Source organism: Phaseolus vulgaris, chromosome 2 (assembly GCF_000499845.2).
Source record: "Phaseolus vulgaris cultivar G19833 chromosome 2, P. vulgaris v2.0, whole genome shotgun sequence".
Classification (NCBI taxonomy): Eukaryota; Viridiplantae; Streptophyta; class Magnoliopsida; order Fabales; family Fabaceae; genus Phaseolus; species Phaseolus vulgaris.
Window position 1 is genome coordinate 38,600,803 of NC_023758.2, and position 18,548 is coordinate 38,619,350.

At 29.7% G+C, this 18,548-nt stretch overlaps 2 protein-coding genes and 1 long non-coding RNA gene across 3 annotated transcripts; all 3 read right to left on the reverse strand.

Annotated features, from left to right (window-relative positions):
* Window positions 1-1,550: 1,550 nt before the first annotated feature.
* LOC137811926 (malate dehydrogenase, glyoxysomal) lies at window positions 1,551-5,112 on the reverse strand. Its single transcript, XM_068613786.1, has 10 exons — window positions 5,001-5,112; window positions 4,635-4,718; window positions 4,301-4,516; window positions 3,736-4,050; window positions 3,433-3,522; window positions 3,266-3,349; window positions 2,256-2,291; window positions 2,051-2,140; window positions 1,875-1,969; window positions 1,551-1,787 (listed from the first exon to the last, which is right to left on the reverse strand). The coding sequence occupies exons 2-10, from the start codon at window positions 4,704-4,706 to the stop codon at window positions 1,715-1,717; spliced, it is 1,071 nt and encodes a 356-aa protein (XP_068469887.1). The 5' UTR covers window positions 4,707-4,718; window positions 5,001-5,112; the 3' UTR covers window positions 1,551-1,714.
* A 1,257-nt stretch (window positions 5,113-6,369) lies between these two features.
* Window positions 6,370-7,306, reverse strand: LOC137809471 (uncharacterized). Its single transcript, XM_068610580.1, has 3 exons — window positions 6,896-7,306; window positions 6,581-6,806; window positions 6,370-6,497 (listed from the first exon to the last, which is right to left on the reverse strand). The coding sequence occupies exons 1-3, from the start codon at window positions 7,304-7,306 to the stop codon at window positions 6,370-6,372; spliced, it is 765 nt and encodes a 254-aa protein (XP_068466681.1).
* A 9,330-nt stretch (window positions 7,307-16,636) lies between these two features.
* On the reverse strand, window positions 16,637-17,936 carry LOC137809751 (uncharacterized). The gene is made up of 3 exons (XR_011080805.1): window positions 17,798-17,936; window positions 17,575-17,649; window positions 16,637-16,797 (listed from the first exon to the last, which is right to left on the reverse strand). It is a non-coding gene; the product is annotated as an uncharacterized lncRNA (long non-coding RNA).
* Between the last annotated feature and the right edge of the window lie 612 nt (window positions 17,937-18,548).

Consider the following 18,548-nt stretch of genomic DNA (forward strand, 5'->3'; position numbering starts at 1 on the left):
CTGAAGCAGATTTTGACCAAGAAATGAATATGAATTTGCAGTCTGAGCACACGTCTTTGATAGAAAGACTGGATAAAAAAGACGATATGCTGAATGAGTGCAAAAGGAAACTGAGAATCTTCAAAAGGAAATTGAGAATCTTCAAAAGGAAAACTGAGAATCTTCAAAAGGAGTATGACATGGTCAAAGTCCAGTTGGATAAAGAAAAGGATGAGCTGATCCAGCAATATAAAAAAAGAGATGCGTTGAAAAAATCTATAGCAACAATAGTATCGAAGTCTAACCATCTCAGACTTCTTCTTAACAAACGTAAGGAAATTGAGATTCCCAAACATGAGAATCACTTTGAAATCAAAGCTGAAAAATGCCTGCCTGCTGAGTTGTTCCATTTACCCAAGGAAAATGCTTAGCAGATTAGAAAATTGATATCTGAGAAGACTAAAGTAGTAGGGAAAGTTAGTTACATAATTAAAAGTTAGTTATATTTCATATCAAGATCTAAATCTAAACATATGCAACACTCTTCTTTATTCTCCTTCTCTCTCATTTTCCTTCCTTGTACCTTCTTGAAGTTTGGGTTAATATGGAGATTCCAATTTTAATTTTTTATTTACTATTTCATTTCATATGCTTCTTCATCCTTCTGTGTTCATTTCTTATTTCGTTTTTGTGATTATGAAGGCATTTTTAGTTGGATGTTAATAAAATTATGATTGATTGATCAGATTTTATATAAATATTAGGTTATTATGTTATTTTTATTGAATTTTTCCCAAATTTGTTATTTTTTTCAGTTTTAATTTTTATTTTCAATTCTTTTTTGTTTAACGAAAATTTCCCTAATTAGTAATGAAATTTAAAAGAAATAATTTTTGTTTCTCATTTAGATTAGCCTATCCTACAAAATTTAAGGGACTTTATTATTATTTTATAGCATCTCCACAAATTCTATTATAAACCAAAGAAGAAATTGATTTAAAACACACTCCCAATGGGATTTACACATTCTTGTTTTAAGATTAGCATTAAGCAGAAGAAGTAGGATTATTAAACAAATATTGAATTGAATTAAATTAGTAATGACTTAAATTGAATTTTTTTAAAAAAACTTGTTTATTTTTGAAAGATGACTAAATTATTTCTTTTAATTTTTATTTAAAAAATTACTGATAAATAAACTCTCTTATATTAAATTGAATTGTAACTTATAAAAATATGTTTTAAAATAAATATTAATGGTTAAAAGTTTTGACAATTTAAATAGTTTAAACATTTGAAAAATAATTTGATGTAGTTCAATTTCACACTTTAATTGTGTTAAAAAAATTATATCAAATTGGATAAAATTAATTTAAATTAAATATATATATATATATATATATTATTTCACAGTTTCTTATAACTTCCCACGTTCCAATAAAAAGACAATCTAATTATGGTTGTTGCACAACCGGGTACCATCATGTTAGAGCCATTACCATTTGTTACGCCCTGTCAAATACTCAAATGTGTTATGAGTATCTTAAGGATTAAGGAAATAAGATTTAGAATTAGTACAAAAGATCTATATTGTAGTATCTTTCAGTAGTAAGGGATGACACCGAAAATTTAAAATGCTATTTTTAAGACAAAAAAAATTCTACTATGAACAATGGGAAGCATTACAGAAGGTCCTTATTTAAAAGAAACAGAAACTAGTTTTTCCTGGTCACATTTATTTTCTGATGAAGTCTATACCCTTCTGGATGCTTTCTGCTAACTCTTTCTTTGCTTTTTCCAACCCAATCCTGTAAAGCATTACACAGAAAAAGTTTCACTTTCTGTACTGCTACTGTATCCAAGAAAATAGGGAATAGATTCATAAAATATGATACCTTTCATACTGGTTGAGGGGGCCTAGTTGATATACCTCTTCCGCTCCAGCACGACCGAGACGTACCTTGGTTGCAAAGAAGGGAAGTTCTGTAACCTATCGAAGGCATATGATAGTGTTAAACAAGATCTAAAAGACAAGATGAAGAACACGTGCAAGGAAAAGGACAAATGAAACCTGAGAATCAACAAAAGCACACTCCACCACCCCAGCTTCTCCTTTTAAACCACGGAGGCATGAGTCCGCAAACTTGGCAGCTGCGTATGCCTACACAATCAGGAGTGAGATTTCAATTTTGCTTGTTTTTCTTCTACGACACAATTGACACTTGATTGATAATATATGTGTAGAAATATGAAGATAAAGTTGATAAACTATTAACCATTGATAGTGTTGCCGAACCAGCCCCAGCTTTTGCCTGTAACATGAATAATAATTGTTAATAGATTATGATGAACATTCCATCACAGCCAAATATAGACCAGCAAATAACAACATTTATTTTAGATTTCTTTAATATCTAAGGTCACGGATATAGAAACATGGTTGAGCAGTAGAGATAATCTATTCCGGGCAGCAATGTGTTAGGTAGGATACAAAATAACTACTGTTATTGCCATTCTTTTACAGCTGAACTATTGCTATTAGTATTTTACAGCTGACAAGTTTGTTATTTTTCAGTTAGTTTTAGTTTGTTGATACCTGTTTAAATGCAGCTCTGTATGATACAAAAGAGGACTTTTCACTCTCTGTTTTCTAATAATAGTATGCACCATCGTTTGGGTATATTTACTTGTTTGAAAATCTTAACGAGTCAAGTGTATGTTCTCCTCTCATTGTCAAACATTGTGTTAATAGAGATTGGCTTGACATGCTATTGGGTCTATCCTAACACATTGTTTGGGTATTTTCACTTGTTTGAACATCTAAAGCAAAATTCGTATGGTCAAGTTTATACGCTGCTCCTTTTATTATCGCATGCATTGTTTGGGTATCTTCCCTTGTTTAAACATCTAAAAAAATTTGATAAGGTCAAGTGTACTCTCCTGTGATGATGAAGGAAGCTGGAGCAATTGCACCGATCTTGTATTTTCATAAGCTCATAGCACCTTAAACAACTTATAGTTGCAGCATCATATTATATTTTTCTCTAACCTTTACTGATACTTAACAGTTAATATCTGGCATTACGCAGATGTTGGTAATGGTAACTGAAAAGAAGGATGCATAAAAGTTGACATCGACACTATCTGTCATCAACTAAATGATCAAAGGAACAAGCACATATTTGTATGACTGTAAATTATCAAGATATTATATGCAATGAATCTTATGAATTATCCCTCTTCTACTCCATTTACATGTTGGGGCTACAGATTCAAATAACAGTACCTCCACAACTTCAGTTCCACCATTTTGAATGCGATTTGTCAGGTATTCGGCTTCTTCTGCAGTGAAGCTACTGGGAGGCTTAACCTGTTAGACCAAGTTTGAAAGAAGTTTCAAGACCTGTCTATTTTATAATATTTTTTAAACTAAGGGATTATTCTCTACAAGACCTGTGACAAAAGAGGTAAAATTGTGACCCCAGCATGACCTCCCACCACTGGAACATCAACCTCTCTTGGATCCAATCCAAGTACCTCTGCCTGCAAGAAAAAAACATGGCCGGACATACACCAGCATGCATTCATACTTTTCAAAACCATATACACAAACTAATTTAATCTGACAGTTAACTCCAAATTTGATTATACTTTTAGCTTGTAGTCTCGTAGATATTTTATTTCTACAGCACAGCATGAAGGAAACTTAAATGAGTTATATAGACTGCTTGAATAAGAACAGCAAGAAATGCTTACCACAAAAGTATTTGCCCTCACAACGTCAAGGGCTGTAACACCCAGTAGTCGCTTTGGATCGTATGTACCGGCTTTCTTGAAAACCTCTGCAGCAATAGCAACTGTGGAATTCACGGGATTACTGATCAAGTTGACAATTGCATTGGGGCAGCACTTGGCAATTCCTTCACTAAGGGTCCTCACAATTCCAGCATTTATTTTAAATAAATCATCCCTTGTCATCCCAGGTTTCCTTGGCACCCCAGCAGGTATGATTACCAAGTCCATGCCACTGAGTGCACTCTCGAGTTGTGGCTGTCCCAGAAAGCCACGAACCTAAAATCCCAAAAAAAAAACACGCGTTATTTGAAAAAATAGCAACTAAACATCGTTAAGTTCCATCTAAAAATTTTTGTCAATAAAACAATTCCTTGATCCTTAAAAGAAAATCCCCCTCAAAAAAATCTCCATCAATACCAAAGGGGAAAACAATTGTAACTAGCCTCAAGCATTAGCACCAAAACTACAACTCAGTCTTGTGTTACAATTTAATTGACAATCAATAATTCAATGAGAAGGAAATTACCACAGCACCAGTGTCCATGTGGCTAATATCAGCTGTGACACCGGGGGTGTTGACAACATCATAAAGATGAAGAACTGAAACCAATGGGTTAATCTTCATCAACAAAGAAAGGGATTGACCAATTCCCCCAGCAGCCCCCAAAATTGCTACTTTGAATCCAGGTGCCCCACCCTTTGCTCTGCACTCATCTCTCTTGAGAATAACATCACCCCTTTCCTGTCACAACAAATTAAAAACTTGTTTCAAAAAATGGAAGCTAAAGCTTATTTATCATGCAAGGAACACAGATCCAGACGTTTCACCGTAAAAAGTGAAGTGAATTAGAGGAAGAAACCTGGAAATTTGAAGGGTGAAGATGAGCAGCGATTCTTGCAATACGCTGATTGGCTCCTGCAGTTGCCTCCATTTTTGGGTATTACTGTTACGACGAGAGAGGGAGAAAAGTATGTGTTGAAGTTGAGGGTGGAAAATTTGAAAACAAATGAGGGGAGAAAAAGAATATAAATTTATGAACAGAAAATAAAATGAAGGGATAATGATGATAATAAGAATGAGGAAGTTGACATATACGTCCAATGTTTTTCCCTTTTTATAAATTTTTCTCGAAAAATGAATTTTGTGTGGAATCCAGATTCCTGAACCCTTATCCTATCATCTTCTTAGGTCTCAATTGAATGTGGCTCTCTCAATTTTAACAAACCTTCAAGCAGACGGCTAGCTCTTCTCGTTCCAATACCGCTTCATGATTAAGATGCCTATTTTCTATTTACTTGAGCTTCAGTTATCTTATGAGGTAAGATGAGTCGGTGATTAATTCAATGGGTTTTAAAGAAAAAATAGATATATTGAATTAGAAAAAATTTATAATACTTATATTAAATAAACTATTAAAATTAAATGAGTTTTTAGAAATGTTTATTCTATGTAAAAAAATTATATTATTATTATTATTAGTATTATAACATCCATGTGATTTTAAAATATTTTAATATAAATATGAGTTGTCCACATGTAAATTCATCTGTTAGGGTGTGTTTGGATTAGAGGGTGTGTGAGAGTGGAAAGTTGAGGAGGAGTGGGAGTAGAAGTATGAAGAAAGTATAAAGAAAGTTGAGGTTGTTTGGATTAGCTATGTTAGAGTGGATGTCTGAGGAAAGTTTATTGAAAATTGTGAGTGATGTGATAGTTGTAAGAATATTATAAATTATTTTGAATAGTAAAGTTTGTGAGATTACAATTTTACCCTTGTATATAAAAAAAGAATAAATAATGATTAATCCTATTTCATATTTTAGTTAATTATAATTTAAAATTAAAGTACAATTATATTATTTAACATTTTATTAATTAAGAATTATTTTTTATTTAAGTTAATTTATTTACATAATTTTAATATTATAAATGATTTTATAAATTATGTTATGTTATATATATATATATATACACACAAATATATATAAAATTAATTTTAATAATAATTTTCGTTATTATGAATAGCAAAATGAATATATTTTAAAAATAAAATAAAAATTTAGAATATAACATGAATATTAAGTAGGTGTCAAAATATATAATATAAAGTCATTACATGAAGAACATAATAATGTTAATTAGAAAAAGAGAAGACATTCCCAGTAATAACATTTGAATCCTTCCTGTGGAGACCTTCAAACGTTTTCTAGAAGACATATCTTATTTCGTTGTATGATAATAATTTCATCTTTTTCATCGGCAACGTCTTCAATGCACCATTTGAAAAAATTACAGCCTAGACCCATGCCACTTCTAATATGTTTTGAAGAAAACAATAAAATTAAACAATGAATAAGTTTAAAATAACATTCTTAAGTTTGTTTGAAACCTAATTGAATAAATTTTACCTTGGTAGTTGGGACAACCCCAAAAATTTTTTACAGCATTTTTTTGTGTTGTCGCTATTCTCAAAACAACAAATTGTCCACAATCACACATAGGATCAATGAAGGCACTTGTGCTCCCAGTAGCATGGGTAAAAGTACCACGTTTTTGCACACTACAACTAGATGACGACGTGTTGTGATACGCAAACATTAATGACACTTAACCAATGTTGTCGAAGTAATAAGATGGTAAAAAAGTTGCATTAAAAACAATATGATTATGTAAATGAGTAGCATGAAAAGTAGCATAAAACCTGCATCACCAAGATAGTATTTTCCTACAAAGATTGTGGAAAGCTGGGTTAGTATATACTACTACAACCTTTTAATTCTTCTACACACCCAATCCCCTATAACTAACCTTCTGGAATAACCAAAGGATCGCCTCGTCCCAAAGCATCTTTCAATATCCTTGAATCGGAGGCAGTTCCTTCCCAACCGGCTAACACATATGTGAACTTCATGTCAAAGTCACAGGCTGCAAATATGTTTTGGGTTGGCCAATCTTTTCTCCCTCGAAAACGAGGCGCATCAGCACGTGCAACCTTAGCACGTACATGACTCCCATCTATGGCCCTTAAACAATCCTAATGTAAACAAAAATTCATAACTTTAATTAAACACAAACTAAAGAAGACATTACACATAATTTCAAGTAATGTTATTATCAACAAACCTTAAAGTAGGGGAAAAATCGACAGTTGTTAAGGATGTGTGGTTCTACAACCGTTCCATTTGGTTGAATCAAGAATTCCCCCTCCAACCTTAAAATTGCACTCAAAACATTATGAAAGTGACGGGAAACTGTTTCTCCAGACCGATGGAAAAAGAATGACACACTTCGATTCTTCACATTATGCCCAATAATGTGCAGAAATTTCGTTATTTGTTCTTCCACGGTTGATCGATATGCATCTTTAACAAGTCCAGTTCCCCGTATTCGTTCACATAATTTAATGAAAGCTTCCAGTCTCATGCGAATAATGTGACGAGATTGTTTAGTGTGAACCAAGTACTCCATCAATTCTTGTCTGCGACGCTCTTTTTGTGGTTGAGACTCACTGATACAGTTGCTTATAGTAGGCATCGTGCGTAACAATTTCAATCCAAAAGCAATCATACAAAGAATCATGACTGATGCACCTTCATTATTTTTTTTTATTTGTTCTTCGATTTGTGAAATTAAATTCATGTTCCCCGCAACAAGATCGTCATAAATTTCAACTGTTTCCTCAAAGTGTATCATCTCTGCCTCGAAGTGTATCATCTCTGCCTCGTCATAATTTCTTTCCGAATTCATACTGAATGCTATTACCGTATCGCTGTAAAAATACACCAATACAATTACCCTAAAACGTACTTTTAATTAATTTTAATAAAAAAATTTATAAAAAGTACTATATCATTCAATAACATAATTTAATCAAACAACAAATAAATATAAACAAACTAAATAATTTATGTACAATCTCAAAAAATATTAACTAAACATCAACAAATTTTAATTGTATTCAGTAAAAGTATTATTTACAAATAAAATATTATTTCTTATAAACAATTTAATTTTGAAACACTAATAACTATCTAAAATTATTATTAAAAATTCATATTTCTTATGTAAAGTTTTTTTGACTTTTTAAATTACTATATCATTTTTTTATAACATTTAATTCTAACACCAATAATTAATGTGAAATACAAATTAAAAAAAATTAAGTCAAAATCATATTTCTACTCAAAATTTTGACTGTTTTTTTAATTACTACAACATTTTTATAATATTTTTAATTATAACATTAATAAACTATGTTAAATCTACAAAAATGAAAATTCTATAAAAATATTTTTAAAATTTTGAATTCCATTCTGTCTAAATTAAATTTTGTAAATCTTTTTTATAAACAATTCATTTTTAAATAAATAATTACTTTGTACATTTATTATTAAAATATCAATTAAAAATACAACTTCTAAGCAAGAACAGCACTATAGGATGACTGATAGGATGAAGAACACCAGTGCCTGAAAACCACATAAAACAAAATAAGAAACACATAATTTCAAAAAATTTAGAACATAATCGAGTATCCATTCAGTTATACACATAGGATAATTGATTATCCATGGATAATCGATTAAGTTAGTAGGCAAAAATCAAGCATAATCGATTATAGCAATAAATAATCGATTATGACCCTTTTTCCACACTTTAGATAATCGATTATGGCTTGAAATTTTTACAGATAATCGATTACTAACTTTGCTTAATCGATTATCTTCACCATAATCGATTATCTAACCAGTTCTAATTCAGCCATAATCGATTATGCACCATTCGAAGACACGCTCTCACCTCAGACGAACCCACAGATGAACCCAGGACGTGAGATGAACAAGCTATACGTAACTCAGCCCCTAACACAAACTATGATGGCTTACGAATCTCTCCAACCACACTACACTGCACTCTCTGATGGCTCGCTTTCTTTGCTTTTCTGTGAATGGAGGAACCACCTTCATGCTTCGTGTTATATAGCCAGCTTCATTCCACACCCACCTACCTCACCCACTGCATTCACTCACCTTTCACGGTTTCACACACGGTCAAACGATTCCTGAGCCAAGTCAGGAATCTCATGGTTTCATGTGGCATGCATGCAGGGCCACTGTTCTTCTTGATTCCAGCACAAAAGCAAGGGCAATATTGTAAGTTCGTGTGGATGACTTGGCACTCCCACTCTACAGTGCAACTTTCTCTTCATCTTTGAGGAGAAGCAGAATTCACTCAACTTTCACTTTCCTTCCACCCTCACCCGCAACAATGCATGGATCCAAACGGGGTGGTGTTGTGACTTCCGTCGTCGACAACAGTACCACCCCTGGATCCAAACGGGGCCTTAGTGTAAAACAATATTGACAGAATTTATTTTAATAATATTTTTAAGTACAAGTATTAAAAAAAATACGTAAAAATATATGAAATATATATATAAATTTACGTGTTCTCCTACCAAATTATTCTTAAGGATTTGGCTGGACAATACTAGGTAACTTCTAAGGAGTAAGTTTGATAACTGGTTTATTTTACTCGAAGCATTTGATAAACTAGTTGATAGATGTAAAATAATATAAAAAATATATATGCAATTATATAAGTTTTATTATTATATAAATGATTTTTTTTTAAACAAAAATATGTAACTATGTAAGTATGATTTTAAATATTTTAAAATAATTAAACTTTTATTGAAATATTTAGTATTTTTGTTTATTTTTAAAATAGCTTTTCTAATTTGAACAAGTCATTCTTCTTCAATGACTTGATGTAATCAAATTTAATTATAATTTATTTTGATACATTTAAATTTTATTTACTTTTAATTTAAACTATTGTTACATTAAAAAATTGTGTTTTACTATTTCCATTGTGTATAATTTAATATCGCCTCATTGAAACATTAGTAACTTGAATTTATAATAACTCTTTTTCTAATTTGAGCCATGTAACAAAAATTAAAAAGTAACCCAACAAATCCAAAAAATTAGTGCAGTAATTAATTGTTTCTATAAAATTGAAATAAATAAATTAATAAAAAGAAAGTACAGATACTAAAGAAATATATGAAATATAAGGAATAATGATGGAAGAAAATTAAATAAGTAGCTTATAAGTTAAAAGCTCCTAAAATAAGTTACTTCTGAAATACTTACCAAACCCTTCTTTGTTACTACAAATAGCTTATAAGTGGGATAAATAAGTTGATGGCTTTATAAGTTAATTCATTTGAACACCTTTAAACAGTTTTATTAAATCATTAAATTTAAATGAATGTTATTTTTATAGACCAATTTCTCTATATTAAAATCATTAAATATTGTTTAACACAATTTTACCAACTTAAGAAGCGTGCAATTCATACTCAACCACTTCAAATTTTGTTGATAAAAGTTCTTGTACTGTCTAGGTCGAAAGTCTCTACCGAAAGGTTGTACCGAAAGTCTCAATCGAAAGGTTAAATATAAAAAGTAAATAAGTAAAATTAAATTAGTGATTATAGCAAAGTCCATAAGATGGGCCCAAATATACAGGTGTGTGTTTTCAAAATGTTAGGTGCAAAAAGAAAAGACCCAAGTAACTATTAAGCCCAATAAGAGAGTCTTATAAATAGAGGTTCAACTCAAGAGGTAAGAGGATTCAATTTATCTGATGAACATAAAACTATATCTGACTTTGGCATCGGAGCGCCTTGCAGGTACACACACCCGCCTGTGAGGAGAAGAAGCCGAGAGCATCTAGCTGAAGGAGAAGCCGAGAGCATCTAGCTGAAGGAGAAGCCGAGAGCATCTAGCTGAAGGAGAAGCCGAGAGCATCTAGCTGAAGGAGAAGCCGAGAGCACTTAGCCGAAAGAGAAGCCGAGAGCACCTAGCTGAAGGAGAAGCCGAGAGCATCTAGCTGAAGGAGAAGCCGATAGCACTTAGCCGAAAGAGAAGCCGAGAGCATCTACCTTGAGGAGAAGCCTAGAGCACCCAATGTGAGGAGAAGCCCAGAGTATCCAGCCCAAGAAGAGACCGAGAGAGTCCAACCCAAAGTTCGGAAGATTTGTATAAGAGTTAATCTTGTCAACCTAATTCTAGTGTTCTTGGTCCTTGTTGTAAGAAACCGTTCTTAAAATGGCTACTTCTGAAATATTTGCCAAACATTTTTGTGTTGGTAAAACTAGCTTATAAATTGGTTAAATAAGTCCATAAAAGTTAATTCACCTGAACACCTTTAAACAATTTTATTAAATCATTAAAATTAAATAAATGTTATTTTTACACACTAATTTCTCTGAATTAAATCATTAAATGTTGTTTAAAACTAACTTAAGAAGCATGTATTTTCCCATACCAAATCACTTCAAATTTATTTGATAGAAGTATTATATATCACAATAGTAATTTTAGATTTTACTACTCTCAACTTACACTAACTCTAAATAATAAATAGCTTTGGAGAAATCAAATACAATTGATAACGCATATCTGAGACTTTTTTTTAATATTCGGTCAGTTTAAAATCAACAGGTTATTAATCTTCTTTAGGCTGCTTCTTCATGTCATTCCATAAGTTATTGTGCGGCACCCCATACTTTATATGAAAACACATTTTTGCCCTTCAATAACAAAATTAAAAAAAAAAAATCACACATTTCACCTTCTTCCTTCTTTCTTCCCTGGACAACCTCAGGAATCCCAGCACCCCATTTGTGTTTGTTCAAGATTTTTTGGTGATTCTTTAGGTCGTTTATGGTACAGTGATATTGCATTGGTAAAAAGGGTTGGTTTTTCAGTTGTATTTTAGTTTATTTTCACTAATTTATCACTAATTTGAATGTGATATTATTTTATTTTTTAAATATATTTTGGATTAATATTTCAAAAGTTATTATCGAATCTGAATTTTTTTTATATAATTATAAAAAGTAAATTTTAAAATAAAAAAATATTTTAGATTACATAATTAATAAGTATTTTTTAATTTTAAAAATGAATTTTTGAATTATGTAATCGATAATGTATTTTTTTATAAAAATATGTTTTACATCTAGAAAAAACTTTTTTGAATTGTTTAATTTGAAATATGTTTTTTTGAAAAAATTACTTTTGGATTCTACCAATTTTAAAAAAATTATAAATTGGCTTTTGAATTACGTAAATATATTTTTTTAAGAAAATTACATAATTCAAATTATATAATTTGAAATATAAATTTATATTATAGATCGATTAATTCATAACATTTATTTTACTGAATTCGATAACAAGTTCTAGATTATCTAATCTAATTTAAAAGGTATACAAACATTTCAATTAAATTCAGATTGTGTAGTCAAAAAATTATCGGATTATTACAGAAAAAAAAAATACCTTTTGAAGGAAGAAAACACCTCTTCTTTATTATTTTTTTTTCTCATTACTCACTTTGACATATGGGTGTTGGATAGTTCATGAGTTGATTCAAATGTCTCTCTAAGGAGTAGACATAGGGGGACAATGCGGGTTGGATTGGTAAGGAGTGTAAGCTTATTTAACTGGTATATCCCATATAAAAAGTAGTCCGCAAACCTACGAGTTAGTCCGCGTAAGAAAAATATTTTTTTAAATTAAATTTTATTAATTATAAAAAATATATATTTGTTATTGAAAAAATTAAAATTTCATCCATGTTTCAATTCATTCAAGTAAGATGAGAAATATAAATAAATTCTATATGAGGATTGTTAGAAGGCTTGATTAAAAAAAAAAATTATTTTTTTTGCATATATTTTCCCTCTATATGTATATAAATGTATGGAAGTATCTTATCAAAGTTTTGTTACAAAATACTTTTCTTAAAACTAAATCTAATGTTACTCTTAATATTAACTTTTTTAGGTGATTAAAATAAAACATTTTTTTTAGTATATTAAATTTATTTATTTTTTAAATAAAATAAAATAAATGTCACACTACAATAATAATGTTTGAGTGAGGTATATTTTTTTTAGAAAAAATAAAATAATTATTTTTTTATTTATGCGGGCCAGCGGGCTAACCCGTCTCGTCCCAATATTGACCCACATGGACTGTGGAGTATGCGGGACGAACCTAAGTAAGTCAACGGACTAGATTAGTGAGTCTGTCTCACACCTTTTAATAACGGACTACGGACCAGCCTACATGACTCACCCCACATTTTCATCTTAAGTAGACAAATATATATTTATTTTCAGGCAACTTCTTCCTGCACCTCTAAAAATTTATTCGTGCACCCAATCATTTTTAGATAAAACTGTTTTGCCCCCTTTAAAAAATGACTTTTGGATTGTTATTTCCAAAATATTTCCGGAACATCTTTTCTGGAACATGTCTTATGAATTCCAGATTTATCAATCCAAAAATCAAAGAAAAATGTGTTCCATAAAAGATGTTCTGGAATGATTTTTTGCCTTTTGGATTCTTTATTCTGAAAATATCTTTTGCTTACGGAACTACTATTCTGAAAACACCTAAAACTGTAAAAGTTAGTTTTGGTATTTTTGAAGAATGTAGGGTGAAGGAAGAAAAATGAAGAGGTGCAGGAAGAAGTTGCCTTATTTTCATTTTTAATAAGCTTAGACAAAATCTGAGTATTGTTAGGTCAAAATGGCAAATGAAGATGCAAGCCCTGCACACTTTGTGCCTACTTATCTTAAATTGAACATAATTCACTCAAATAATGTGCAAATCGGGCTTCATATGCTTCAAAACATGATTTGACAGGCCTTAATTAAAATTAGCGAGGACCTCTAGTAGCCTTTATCTCATTATTAAAATAGGAGGGAAAGTTAGTTACATAACTAAAAGTTAATTATATTTTCATATCAAGATCTAAATCTAAACATGTGCAACACTCTTCTTTTTTCTCCTTGTCTCTCTCATTTTCTTTCTTTGTACCTTCTTCAAGTTTGGGTTGATATGGAGATTGAAGGATAAATTCACCATCAATTCAAGGGGATCCAATTCCAATTTGATTTTTTTTATTTACTTTCATTTGATTTGCTTCTTCATCCTTTTGTGTTCACTTCTTAATTCGTTTTTGTGATTACGAATGCTTTTTGAGTTGGATCTTAAACAAATTGATTGATTAATCTGATTTGAAAAATATTAGGTTATTAATTGATCACCTAAACAATTTCTTAATCTATTGTTGAATTTGCAATTTTTATTGATTGTGATTGCAATTTCAATTCATGAATAAATGTTATATGATTATTGAAATAACTCTATGGTGTTATGAATGTATATGAATTCTACATCTTGCTCAATAATAACTTCACAGTAGTTTAGTTGAATCTTGAATTGATGAATTTGTTTATTGAATTTTTCCCTATTTTTTTTATTTGTTTTCAGTTTTAATTTTTATTTTCAATTCTCTTTTGTTTAAGGAAATTTTTCATAATTAGTAATGAAATTTAAAAGAAATAATTTTTGTTTCTCATAAGAATGATTTAGATTAGCCTATCCTACAAAATTTAACGGAGTTTAGTATTTTTTTTATAGCGTCTCCACAGATGCTATCATAAACCAAAGAAGAAATTGAGTTAAAACACACTCCCAATAGGATTTACACATTCTTGTTTTAAAATTAGCACGAAGTAAAAGTAGGATTATTAAAAAAATATTAACTGAATTAAATTAGTAATGACTTAAATTGAATTGCTTTAAAAAACTTGTTTGTTTTTGAAAGATGACTAAATTAAATTTTCTAATTTATATTTAAAAAATCACTGATAAATAAACTTTCTTATATTAAACTGAATTATAACTTATAAAAATATGTTTTAAAATAAAATATTAATGGTTAAAAGTTTTAAAAATTTAAGTAGTTTAAATATTTTTAAAATAATTTGAAGTAGTTCAATTTTACACTTTAATTGTGTTAAAAAAATTATACCAAATTGGATAAAAATAATTTAAATTAAATATATATATATATATATTATTTCACAGTTTCTTATACCAAATTGGATAAAAAAATTAGTTAATTCATTTTAACATAAACAATCTTTGAGACCTAATTTTGAATAAAATTTCTTATCTTGATATCTTCTGTATAGCAAGATATTCAAAAATCAAACAAAATAATGAAAAGGAGAGAATAGCCATATACTCAAACTTTAAACAACAAACAAAAACTAAGTGACAAATTTAGAAAAGAAAATTACACCAATAAGAGCCACTTGCCATACATTTCAACTTCAGACAAAGCTTCAAAGAGTATCTAAAGAAATTCAAAATCCAACTCCTCAACCTCAAACAAAGCTTAATATATATTATCAAAGTAAAACAAAGGAAAATCCAAAATCTTTCTCTTTATAGACATTACCATTCTCAACTAACTTACATACAATGAGTTTATCACAAATAAAAACATTTTAGACAAACAAAAGTAATTACTACAAGTGTATCGAAACAGAAATTTGTTCTTAAGACGGATATTAAACTTATAAAGAACTATTCTAAAGTCTCAAGTATAATATTTACTAAATATCAAAATATGTGCAAAATTTGTTTGAGAGGTTGTTGGTATCATGAATTTATCTAATAAATTAAATAAAAACAAAGTAAATGATTTAGATTATTCAATTAAGAAAATTAGGATTGAGGTTAATCTTTTTCATTCGTCTGTATTTTCAATGAATAAAAACATATAACATTCCAACTTGATTGACATTGATGCACATGTAAAAATCATTCATATCGATTCCTCACATACAAAATTATTAAGATTGTCTCATAAATATCGATTCTTCGCATATTTATAAAAACTTTCTTATCATTACGAACAAATGTTATAAAACAATTAACATTTCAAATCTATTCCTAACATTCAAATATGTTAAGCATTATCGTTTAGGTCAAATAATTAGAAGTATTTTCCAGTCAAATCTAATGATAAAAAACATGAATAAAGATTCAAACTTTAAGAATAAAATAATTACACAAATCTCAATCAAGAACAAAATATTATAAATAAATATTGCTTCAATACATAAAAGTTTGAACAAATTACTCTCAATGCCAAAGAGAAGACTTAGTCACTCATATTGATCTTTACAAGCATGAAAAGCAAGAAAAGAAGATCCAGGGTATTTCTTTCTATATATGATTGTCCCCCATCTGTCCTCTAGGATTTTGTCTCACACCTTCTATTTAACCTAATTTGATGTAGGTTAAGTGACATCTCACTTAAGCGAGATATTACTTGTTTAAGCAAGTTTTAGGAGAAAAAATTCAATTTCACTAGAGTGAACTCACTTAAACGAGTCTAAGCGAGTCTTGTGAGAGTTTGCTCTAGAGAATAGGTTTTCCTCTAGAACGATCTTTCTTGGACAAGTTTTCAATACTTAGACTTTGTCTTTTCATCTTGTCTTTAACTTGTCCATTCCTCTGTTAGTCCTTTGTCTGCATCTTTCCTAGATTCCTAAAATTAGCACAAACTTGGAAATAAATCGTTCTTATTCATCTCATAATTCAAAATATGTAAAATGGTTCAAATTCCTAAATTAAAGGTTGAATTATAAATTTATTAACAATTAAAGTCCATAATTGCCTATTTTTTTAGCATGAAATATTACTAAATTATGACACTTGTCAGAAAAGAATAATATTGTTCTGCATCATCTCAAAGAACGAGCCAATAAGTTAGTCCATTTGCTCACCAAATTTTAGAATATTTTTAAAATATATTAAATACATACTTAATCATGTAAACACTTTTAAAATCTTAATTAGGTAATTAATATATCTAATTCATTTCATTGATGGGATCTATTTCACACCTTAAATTATTTCATTACAATCATTAATTACAACTTAATTTGTGAGTGTAACACCCCATAATTTACATATAACTATTACAATACTGGTTCTACATATTTCTATACAAGCTTACAGTTTTTCAAAACATTCCTAATACGTGATTAGGACATATGGAAATACAAATATTTACAATATAAGTTTCAAAATCAACGCCTTAAAACTCTTCTGATCCTCAGACACCTGTAAGATCATCTGCTCGTGTACGTAGTACAATCATCGCAGTTCAAACACAACAAGAAAAGCAAGGGTAAGCTAGTGAAAATAGAATTTTATAATATACGCAATTAAATCAAAAGAGAAAACCAAGTTACATTATCAATTTCTCAAATTATACAATCTTCTTCAAATCCCAACATTAAAACAATCACATAGATCTCACATGGATCTACACATCCAAGATATTCAACAAACAACGTCTTCTGGAAGACCCGTATTAAGTAAGTCCTACCAGAGACTAACACCTGATCCAAAGATTACCAGCGAATCCAACAGAAAGGATCAGGGTAAGTTCAATACAACCCAAGCCGTGCATCTCATATGTCACGGTGTGCATGAACTCCCCCATCAGCTTCTCACCACCTGATATCTTAGTCTATGTGACTTACATCATCAGTGAAGCTCGGAGATCTATGTTACCACATAGGCATCAATACTTAATACACAGCAAACATCAACCCATACATTATCCCAAATGTATGAATTCAATTTCATATCATTCCGTCATACAATATCATTCAAAAATTTATCCACAATATTCAAAAGTTTATTTGACATAAAAAAATACACTTTAATACTAAATCATCAAAACCCAATATTTCCACAAATTTAAATAATATATAAACAAACAACCCAATATAAATAAACACACAACATCCTTGCAAGAGAAATTGAATATTGGGACCACGTCCCTTCCGCATTCAGATCTTCTATCCTAGGGTGCTATTAAAAATTAAATTTAGCTTCCCTTACCTCAATTGCTTGCTTTCCAAGCAACTTTTAGAATTTTATTTCCCACCGTTTGGATAAGCTTCAAGATTTACGGGCCTAATGCAAATTATCTAAACATCAATTTTGAGTATATAGTAGAATAAGTTGAGAGGATTAAACTTCTCAACTGACCCCACCAAGATTGATGACTAAATCCTAAGGAAAAACAGATAACAAAGAATATTTAGAGTAAAAATGAACTTACTCTGTTTGAAAATCTGATCGGGTAGAAATGTTCCTTAACTCGCCAGCTACAACGTGGTATGATCAGATTCTAAAATAGATGAAGATTGGGAGAGAAATTAAGAGAGAGGGAGAGAAAAGAAATGGAGAGAAAGAAATGGAGATAAGAAGAAAAAGAAGAAGAGGAACTGTGCGTGGGGGATCTCTGTTTCTCTTTTTTTTTTTTTAAGGAAAAGTTGTTGTTACAGTGAGTGTTCATAATTTTTAATAACAATCTTATTACATATGTTTTATGTTTTAATCCTTCAAACAACATAATAAAAACATTATAGTTCTTTACATTACCTTCTTTATTTTAATTTTAATAAATCAATTTTAATATTTTACACATAATATAAAAATACAAAAACAAAAAATGTAAAGGACTAATGAGCCATCCTATTTAGACTTGACAATCTAGGAAAGAAAGGTACAAGTTGGGGGATTGAATATGTCACCCCATCATACCGAATTAATGGTAAACTCGACTTATTTGTTTTATCTTTATGGAGTCTATTTATAGAAAAAATTAACATAAATTAAGAGCATATAAAAATAACATATGATAATTACATAAAAGTGTCTTATTTTATTTATTTTTTAATATTCAACCACACATTACCTTATATATATATATATATATATATATATTATAAAGATTATATTCTAATTATCAAATAATACAAGTATTTGACAAATCGTTCAACTACTTTTGGCCCTTTAATATTTATAAA